This window comes from Triticum urartu, chromosome 3 (genome assembly GCF_003073215.2).
Source record: "Triticum urartu cultivar G1812 chromosome 3, Tu2.1, whole genome shotgun sequence".
In the NCBI taxonomy this organism is placed as follows: domain Eukaryota; kingdom Viridiplantae; phylum Streptophyta; class Magnoliopsida; order Poales; family Poaceae; genus Triticum; species Triticum urartu.
This window is the reverse complement of record NC_053024.1, coordinates 503,979,008-503,989,290: the sequence shown is the minus strand read 5'-3', so window position 1 is coordinate 503,989,290 and position 10,283 is coordinate 503,979,008. Positions and strand designations below refer to the sequence as shown.

Sequence of the window (10,283 nt, the reverse complement as noted above, 5' to 3'; positions counted from 1 at the left end):
TTCTCCCCTTTCTACAGTTCGGCCAATATTTTGGTCAAAGCGGCGGGGGTTTTCGGACCCTTCCAACCACAGCGTGAGGCGACATCTTCCTCATTATAGTGCCACATGGGAAGCCCTTTTTATTGGAGTGGTTGGAGCCCGCGCACTATGGAGATCACCATTACCTCGATTATTGACAGTCCGGACTGGGCGAGCGCCTTAATCTTGCCCATCAACTGACAGACTTCTGCGCTATCCTCCTCCTCGAGACTCCGGGGACGCCATCTGCAGCGTTTGTTCAACGGAGCGCCTGAAAATTCGGGGAGGCCCATTGGACCGGGTCAGGAAGAGCGACGTCGTCAATATAGAACCATTCGGAAGGCCACTCTTCGGAGGCCTTCTTCGGCGTGTCGGATAGGTATCCAGTCCCGGTGGTACGCCACACTTCGGCTCCTCCCATTTCGAATATTGACCCCCCTTGATTACGAGGGACGAGGCAGAACAGTTTTCTCCATAAATCAAAATGGGCCTCGCATCCTAGGAATAGCTCGCATAGAGCAACGTAACCCGCGATGTGCAGGATGGAGGCGGGAGTGAAACTGTGCAGTTGGAGGCCATAATACTCCAGAAGTCCTTGGAGGAAGGGATGGATTGGAAATCCGACGCCTCTTAGCAAGAAGGGAACGAAGCATACTCGTTCCCCCTGGACGGATTGGGGAAGTTCTCCACCTGAACCCCGCCATTGAAGGACGTCATCCCTGCTCGGACGGGGACTAGATCCGCGTGAGGAAGAAAAACCTGCTTTTGCAGCTTCGATAGCTGACTGTGAGATACGGAGCATCTCTCCCAATCACCCTTTTCGGAGCCGTGGGGACGAGAGGAAGAGCTGAGAGCGTTAGCCATGTTGGGGTGGTTCCGCTTAGCAAGCTCAGAGGATTTTCTCGCGGGGTGTGGAATGGATCTGAGATCTATTCTCTTTAAATAGGCACCTCTCTTGTACCGTCAGGGTGGAATGTGCAAAAATACCCCGACCTCTCATATTCACTCGACAGGTGGAAGCTGAAGTCAGGAAGGCGCGGAAGCCAAGGGGTACGACATTAAATGGAAAGCCGAATACATCACTTTGAAGTCATCAGAGGAGGAACCCGCCTTGCAATGCCGAAGACTATCTGCGCGCCGGACACCTCGTCATTGAAGTCTGGTTCGGGGGCTACTAAGGGAGTCCTGGACTAAGGGGTCCTCGGGCGTCCGACCTATTGGACATGGGCCAGACTGATGGGCTATGAAGATACAAAGACCGAAGACTCTACCTGTGTCCGAATGGGACTCTCCTTGGCATGGAAGGCAAGCTTGGCGACCAAATATGAAGATTCCTTTCTCTGTAACCGACCTTATGTAACCCTAGATCCCTCCGGTGTTTATATAAACCGGAGGGCTAGGTCCGTAGAGATATATTCCTCATAATCATAGTCAGACAGGCTAGACTTTTAGGGTTTAGCCATGACGATCTCGTGGTAGATCAACTCTTGTAATACTCATATTCATCAAGATCAATCAAGCAGGAAGTAGGGTATTACCTCCATTGAGAGGGCCCGAACCTGGGTAAACATTGTGTCCCCTGTCTCCTGTTACCATCGGCCTTAGACGCACAGTTCGGGACCCCCTACCCGAGATCCACCAGTTTTGACACCGACAGGGAGTCCTATGTACGAAACAAGGAATGCCGAGAGCTTGCCATTCCACAAGTTGGTGATCCTCATTTCCTCGGTGCCTTTCATCCCCACGAGCATAATCTCACACTTATTGAAGTTGATCTGCATGCCATACATCGCTTGACAACATAGTAGGAGACGTTTAATAGTGGTGATGTTTGTGATGGTCAAGTTCAAACATGAGGATCGTGTCGACCTGTAGGTGTGACCCCCCCCCCCATATGGTGAGAAATGACACCCTTAAGGTGGCCCTCCGGTTTCTCTTTGCCGTACCTAAGGCGTTCATGGTAACATCAAACATGTGCGAGGAGATGGGATCACCTTGTCTAAGGTCCATCTTCTTCCTAAAGAAAGGGTTGACGTCCTCATTGAAACAGATTGCAGTCTTCCAACCTAATTCCAACCTAAGACCTGTTGCATCATCTGATGCACGCAAAGCAACATGAAAACCTAACAGATCAACACCTAGGGAAGGAAGTGCCAATTAACTTGGCCATAGGCATTTTCAAAAACAAGTTTCCTTGTGTTTTAAACTTTGACTCCGTGAATCACCTCCCTTGGAGAATGCACCTATCCTAAATAACAAACAGATTGACATCGGTTCACAATGTGTTGGGCAACCGGGCTGAGTCTTATAGGTCTACAGCCGGACCCCTATTTCCTCCCTAAACGTCTGCAACGACCGCCTGGTCAATGCTCGATCAAAAAAGTTGACCCAACCAGACCCTTACTTAGTCCCTATACGCCTGGACTGACCGGCACCCCTCAAATTTGGGCCAAATGTAGGGACAATATGAGGGCAGCCGGACGCGACCGGGCACCCCGCTCCAGGTCATAGCGGTCCCACGTACAACCACCCAAAGCCCCTTCTAGGTCAAGACAGAGGCACCCAAATTTAGTCCCACTTCGCCGTGCGAGAAGGACGTTGACCGACTTAAATTGCCGCATCGGTGAATGGCGCCAAGCTTCTCTCTTGTTGCATAGGTCGATCAATTATTGTTGTGTGAACGAGGTAGCTTGACACTAGATGGCATTTCATCAACTCATGATTGTTCATTGGGTGTCATGTTCATCTCGTTCATATACGTCCCTACTACAATGAATGTGATTTTAAAATTGTTCATCGGGTTTTATTTTGGCCTACACTCTTGCACCGTTCGACACATTGTGATTCATAAAATGTCGTGCAAACATGAATGTTCCGTTTGTGAAGGAGATAGACGATGAGTATTAATCTTCTCTGTGGTTAATAGTGGAGAAGATTAATAGTGATAGTCCATCTCCTTAACAAAGGATGCATTGATTACTGAAGCTTATCGCTTCTGAACTACCCGGCTAGTCGACTAGCTCCTCATGCGGCGAGGTGGGACAAAAACATCTGAAACCCGCCGGCCCAATATGGATGTGAAAAATCTTAGTATGAGCAATTTACTATTCGGTGTTTTTTGACAATCCCGCCGGCCCAACGTCCGCAACATCCAAAATGATCGATGTGCATGTGTTTGCATGTATTAGCTGTTTTGAAAATATGCTTTGCGGTTGCAAATGGTAAAATTTGAGGCCCGTCCGTTCACTATCCGCGGGCAGGTCCGTATAACATTTTAGGGGTCACATTTGCAGGTTGCGGCAGCGGATGCTCTTAAGGCGAAAACTTTAACTACCAGTTTGAAAACCACGTTAACGGGAGCAATGGGTCTAAAATTGAGCCTCATTGCAATAAAATGAACCTTTTTTTCGTTTGCAGCGAGCCAAGAAAAGTTTCTCTTTTTGGCAGTGAGTTCATCTTGTTAATTAAATGAACCATAGTTCCATACAGTGACTTCATCATTGGAGCCAAAGAAAAATTATCTCGTGGCTACAACTTCTGCAATTTCCAGCTTCCGTTTTGTAACTAATAACAAATAAATATCCCAGTTATATATATACGCCGTGAGTAGTTTCTACTCAGTGGCATTAAACGAGCAAATATGGCAGAGCCAGGTCGAGGAAAGGCTGAAGGCAGCACCTACTTCCCTCTCCTCACAAACCCAGCGCCGCACCCGGTTCTTGCACCGGATCACTGTACTTTTATCCCCTTTTCCAGCTTGAATCTTCTTCCTGTTCCGTCACCGTCATTCCACTACGCCACAGCCTCGTAGGAAGCTGTCCGAGTTATTCAAGTGCCCGAGCCACAGCTCCCGCAGCTCCGGGAACGCCACCTCCAGCCACGGCTTCCGCGGCCCGCTGAAATGCAGGACGGCGGAGAGCTGCAGCAGCTCGGCGTCGGGCATGCGCCGGCCGAGGTCCGGCAGGTGCCACAGCGGCTCGATCGCCTGCACCCGACCGTCCAACGCTATCAGGGCCGGCGGCAGCGACCCCATCTTCCACAGCCTGAACCCTGATTCGCGGTTCTGCACGCACCCGACACAAGAAGTTAATGAACCTTGTCACTTCTCACTTGTCTTGTCGGTACTGCTAAGAGTTGCTTGCTCGATCGTGGTACGAAAATGGTGAGAGTACAGGGTAAGGAGGGCTTGCCTTTTGCAGCCATAGCTGATACGTCTCGGTAACGTTCGCTCCTCGCCAAGCGTCGAGGTCGACGATGGTGGCGCCCCAGGACCACGCGCAGTGCGAACCGTCGAGGCCTAGCGACGACACTGCAGGGTCAGTGAAGTTGAGGTGCTCGCTGAGAGTCCTCTCGATGCAGATGCCACCGTCCGCGCCGGGCCGGTGCGCGCCGACCGCGCCCATGATGTTCCCGTCCAGGTCCTGCTCCCACAGCCCGGCCAGATCCTTGCGCACCACGACGTCGTCGTCGAGCAGTATCACCCTCGGGAGCTCCGGGAAGAACTGCACACGATGGTTAACACACAAGGTGCCAATTGTTACTCACCATTTCATCCATCGACGATAGTAATACAGATGTACTGTGTTCCTGTTCTTTTGGTTTACCTCTGGGAGATGGATTTTGAGATAGTTGAGGATCGAAAACGTGCTCGGCTTGGTGGCCTCAAGCCTCCTGTACTCCCTCTCCACCGATCCATCGCACAGCTGGTGATAATCCAGCGAGCTCTTCTGGACCTCGTCGATGGTCCTCATGACAGAGACGATGGCATCGCCGTCGCGCCAGTCGAACTGGTGGAGGCCCTTGACCTCGACGACCGCCGGAGCAACCGGGTGCAGCGCGAACCACGAGTGCATCGGGACGTAGCTCTTCTTGTCGGTGACGACGTGGAACACGAGCCTCGACGGGCCGGCCGAGCTCCGGACGGCGGACGCCACGGCCACGGCGGCCGCAAGAACGTTGTCGGTGACGAGGCAGACGTGGACGCGAGAGGCATCTGTTAGGCGAGGGGCGTACTGCGGCAACGGCACTGGGGAGCGGGCCGCGGAGTTCACCGCGAACTCCTCGGCCAGCCGCAGCGCCAGGCAGTGCATGCTCTTGGGGATGCCGAGCGAGGCCAGGTGCCGGTTGAACAGAGTCTGGATTCTTGACGACTTGAGCTTCCGGTCCATCTTTAGCAGCTGGTTCAAATCACACACACACACACCAGAAATTCAGAACGAATGAATGATTACAGGTTTGCATGTTTGACAAATCGAGGAGCGTCCATGCATGACCATGCAGATGAAAGCAGCAGATCATATCTCTAGGCTAGAGAAGGCACGAGCAGGGGACAACACAGGGACCATATGATGAGGCCTTTCCGCGGGGAAAGCACTTTGGTTGCTGAATTCAGCTAAGGTGGCAGTAACATGCAGCTGCAGGCATGCTACCGAAAACCCGCTAAAAGTTGAGCAAGGATTTTCGGGAGAAAGTGTCAAAGTGCTTGTAGATTCGACGTACGTACCATGGCCATTATCTTCACGACCACGTCTTCCATGTCAAGCCGATCATAGGAGGCCAGAATGGTGTCCATCTCCGCCATGAGACCGTCCAAGGAATCCGGTGCCGCTTCCACCACCACGGGGTCCAGCAGGGTAGCCACCCTGTGGCTTCTCTTCCACTCTCTCATAAATTCCTGATCATTCCATTCATCAAAATTGACAGTCATTTTATTTATCAGTAAAAAGTACTACTAGTAAGAAACATCATGTGTGTTCTGCGCGTGAAAACAAAGATCTATGAGCATGCATGCATGGATCATGGATGGCTAAAGGACCACAACTCCACAACCGCAAGGCCGCAACTGCTTGGAAAAGAGCGAACGCACGTATAGTTCCAAACACAAAGGATTAAAGGTCTTGTCCGATGAGCACTTCCACGCTGGATTGCAGGCCACCAGTGGAGAATCCGAGCGAGCGAGTCGCCTCATTCACAAGAAGAAAGTCACAAGGGTTTTGTATGTATCCATGGCGGCTCGCAGCAGAATAAACCCAGCCCACCAACTGGTCGGGGACCCGCCAGGCCGGAATAATGCAGGCACGTACGTACGAATCTACCACTATGCGGAGTTTCGTCCTCCTGGGTCGTCAAAGTAGGCAGTTTTTCTGGTACAAATTGACCAGAAAAAGTTGTCAATCCACGACCGTTTCACGTACCAGCTCCACCTTTGAAGAACACAAGCCGCGAACCCCGCGCAGCGCCTTTTTAGATGAGCAAAAGTGCTTGACCTCGGTCGGACTTTGCTTTTCTTAGGCGACTTCGGTCGGACTTTGATGAGATGGACTGATCACACTCACACACCGGCTAAACGGCCTATTTAATTTTATTTATTTACTAGAACAATGCCCGTGCGTTGCAACGGAGTATAAATCTTCTAGTACGTCGGCTTGTGATTTACCTGTCTATAATAACGCGATTGTGTAAATAAATGATCATCAAATTCTGCTCATGAATTACCTTAGATTTTGATCTGAAGTTTGGTAAGTAAATTAAAGTGAAACTGGTTCAAAAGGTAAGTAATTAAGTTGATTTATTATCATATAAGGAAGGTTGGACGAAGAGTGGTGCGAATAAAGGTAAAATGGGAACCTTACATTCTTTTTCTCTACTCCTAATGGAGCAGTTCGTAGTCTCGCTTTCAGATTTTTTTTCGTCCCACCACTTTCGTCCGGGTTTTTTTCATAGGTTAACCGTCGTAGATTTTTTTCGTCGCCTCCCTCACTTCATCGGTTTATTTTCACTTCACCCTCTCACACAACGAAAAAAACTGAACGGATCAGAACTTTCCATACTGACGCAAATTATTTAGTAATGTCTTTATGTAAAAGAATCAATCACAATCAATCTCTAAAGATCAAATCTAAATTAATTAATCTTCATAACGTTTGTTTCCTTCCGAATCACGTCCATAACTTTCCTTTCTTATTTGGGCAGAAACTATTTGATAGCAGAGATTAGGAAGCTTCCTATGAGTGTAGTAATAGGAAGTATTCTTTTTCTTGATGATTCGTTTTCATACTGACGCAAATTATTTAGTAATGTCTTTATGTAAAAGAATCAATCACAATCAATCTCTAAAGATCAAATCTAAATTAATTAATCTTCATAATGTTTGTTTCCTTCCGAATTACGTCCATAACTTTCCTTCCTTGTTTGGGCAGAAACTGTTTGGTAGCAGAGATTAGGAAGCTTTCTATGAGTGTAGTAATAGGAAGTATTCTTTTTCTTGATGATTCGTTTCCATGCATGATGATAGTAAATTAGGCCAACATTCACCACTATTTATCAACGTCATCAATCGTATCCATTCCTATCAGTTTTAAGGGAATCTGCTCGCTATGTCTTTTTTAAGGGGATCCGCTCGCTAAGTCGTCATCGCACGTTATTTTCACAAGCAATTCCCCTAAAAAAGGCGTGGGTATTGGTAGTTGAACGCCCGCTAGGTTTTCCGTCTGTCCCATCCTCGCGCTGTGCCGCCGCCACCCGCCGAATTTCCAGCCGCCCGAGCCCGTTAACTTCGCCAGCCATCGGGTCGACTGCCCCCGCCCCAAACCCCCATCCCCGAGCACTAGCTATCGTCGCGTTGCCGCCCCAAGCTCCACGCCACCGGGAACGAATCAAGTGCCGTCCCGACACCGCTGTCGCCGGCCCAGCACCTCCAGCCTTGCATGGACAGCTTCAATGTGCAGTCTCCCTTGCTGCCTCACCTTCTGCCAGCGCATGCAGCGGCGGGGTTGGACGCGTGCGTGCTTGCTAGCTTGCTCTCCGTGCGTACGTACTTGCTCTGCGTGCGTCGCACCGGCCAATGCGCATGATGCGTGTGTGCCTACTTTTCTGTATGTGTATGCCAGCGTGATGCGTGTGTGCCTACTTTTCTGTATGTGTATGCCAGCGTGATGCGTGTGTGCGTTGCTGTGTGTGTATGATATAGATGGCCCAAGCGTGTGCATGTTGTGCTCTGCTCTCTGCTGATCTATGTGTTGGTGCTCCTGCTATATGTTCATGCCATACAAATAAAATTTCTGTTAATCTTCTGACATGTTGAGTTGGTTCTCTCTGTCTTCTGAGGGGATGAATGCAAAGCAGTCTATTAAGCCAGGCACTATTGCTGAGCTAAATTGACAAAAAAATATTGGTAGCCATAGTTGTAGTTTAAGTAGTAGCGAGTTGTCTGATATGTATAAAGAGCCCGTTGCAACTGAGCCCGTTGCTAAATTGATAAAAAAGGTCGCCAGTGTCACTTGATATATATGAGAATATTAAATATATTATTAACATGATTAATATTGAACTCTTAAAGTTAATGTGGCCCCGTTGCAACGCACGGAGTTCTTCTAGTAAGTAGTAGAGATTTATTTTCGGATGTATAAAACCGCAGGGCACCGGAGAACATGCGCATTGAATACGACTAGTAGCTCAACCAGGGCGTCAACCATGGAGCTCTGGCAGACTACAAAGTACAGTGCCCGGATCAGACCGGGCGATGGGCTCAGGGCCCCACCCGTCAGCCACGTGGTGGAGGCCACGGTCGAGTGCAGCGACGTGTTGCCGTGCCGACCTGGCCCCTAAACATTCCCATTCCCGTGAACGACGCTTTACTGACAGGGAGCAGAAGCGCGTGAGAATCTCCGTGCCCATCCACCACCCATTTCCGCCACGCAGCCGCGGGTAAAAAAGATGTCAAAGCTCACGTACAAGTAGAAAGCCCGACGCCTAACTTATTACGCGGCCTGCCAAAGTCCAAACACATTTTGACGCGCACGATCGGACACGGGCCTAACACACTAGTACACTGGTAGTAGAGGCCAGGTCGGCCGGACTCACCTCCGTCGCGTCGCCGCCGCCGCCGTAGAGCCAGCGCCCGAGCCCCGCCCTCCAGTCCGAGCAACCTGAGGCGCTCGCACACGAGAATGGGGGAGCAATTAACCGGTGGACACGCCACAAATCACCGACGAGGAAGAGGAAAAATGGGCTGCGAACGAGCTTCGTTACCGGTGGCGGAAGGGCAGAGGGAGGCGCCGGTCTCGATGGCGAGGAGCGCGGCGCGGAAGAGGAGCACGCCGGCCAGGAGCCCCGTGACCACAACGGAACGGTAGCCTCGCCGCGCCGCCTGCAGCTGCGGCGCCTTCGGCTTCGTCACGTCGTCGTCGCCGGCCGCCGCCGTGATGTACAGCCTCATTGCTCAGAGTCCTTTTCCTCGCGCGAGGCCGCCGACTCGCCGCCGCTCATGAACGAACGAGGCTACACGAGCCCACGCTCCAGCTCGAGGAGTCCGTATGCGCGTGGCGGTGTGGGAACGCGGGGAGGGGGCGGGAGAGGTGCGTGGCGCGGGGAGTTATAGGCATCAGTGAGAGAGTGAGACGAGGCAGTGAGACTTGAGACCGGGGGAGGTGGCGAACCGAGCGGCTCCGTCCGATGTGTGTGTATGGAAACGGTAGAGCAGCGCGGGAGGGGCGATGGGATCTGCCGGACGGGGGAAGAGAGCGACCTGAAATGCGAGGGGAGGGCACCGACAGTGGCTGAGGGTGACGCGCGGGGCCCCGGCCCGGAGGCTTGTAGACTGGCTGTGGCGCCTGTGGCTGGCCCGTGGGGGCAGGGCAGGCATCGGGGCGCCGGTGTGGCTTATCCGGTGGTGCTGCATGCCGCGTCGCGCTCGCAGGTCGCATGCCGCTCGTTAGATTTACCTCTCGCATTATGTGCTTTGTCTGGTTACTGGTTCAGCACACGTACTATGCGCGCGAATGGTATCTCCATGTGACTGGCTTCTCACTCTTGTGGAATCTCTTTGCTGATCTGTCATCCTGCGCGGTAAAAAATGGCAGTTCTGCCCCGTTGGGGGTACGGGTCGAGGGTACACGGGCACAAAGTAAAAATAAAATTTCCTACCACGTAGATTATGATCATGCCAGTGTGGCAGTGTTGCATATCACGAGATTTTCACCGGAAGCCTAAACTCGTGCGATAGGCCTGTTATGGACAGCCCGGCCCAAAAACCTGGGCCGGGTCGGGCTTCGCAATCCTCATTTTCCAGGTTTATCTTGTTCATGGTTTCAGGAGGATTTTCGGGTTTTGGGCTAGGCCTGCACGTGGAGATACCGGAAAGTGTCGTTCGAGCTGAGCGTCGGGCTTGTAAAAGGAGTGATTCGAACTTCATGACAGGCTTCGAGTTTGAAGGTCTAGCTATTGCAAGCCCGGCTCGAAGCCTGGCCCGTCCTGGCGAATGATCT

General features: G+C 51.4%; 1 protein-coding gene across 1 annotated transcript; it reads right to left on the bottom strand.

Annotated features, from left to right (window-relative positions):
- Positions 1 to 3,455: 3,455 nt before the first annotated feature.
- Positions 3,456 to 9,521, bottom strand: LOC125544623 (probable galacturonosyltransferase 15). The gene is made up of 6 exons (XM_048708364.1): positions 9,049 to 9,521; positions 8,881 to 8,945; positions 5,522 to 5,692; positions 4,623 to 5,195; positions 4,209 to 4,520; positions 3,456 to 4,081 (listed from the first exon to the last, which is right to left on the bottom strand). Exons 1-6 carry the CDS (start codon positions 9,233 to 9,235, stop codon positions 3,803 to 3,805), a joined length of 1,587 nt encoding a protein of 528 aa, XP_048564321.1. The 5' UTR covers positions 9,236 to 9,521; the 3' UTR covers positions 3,456 to 3,802.
- Positions 9,522 to 10,283: the final 762 nt, after the last annotated feature.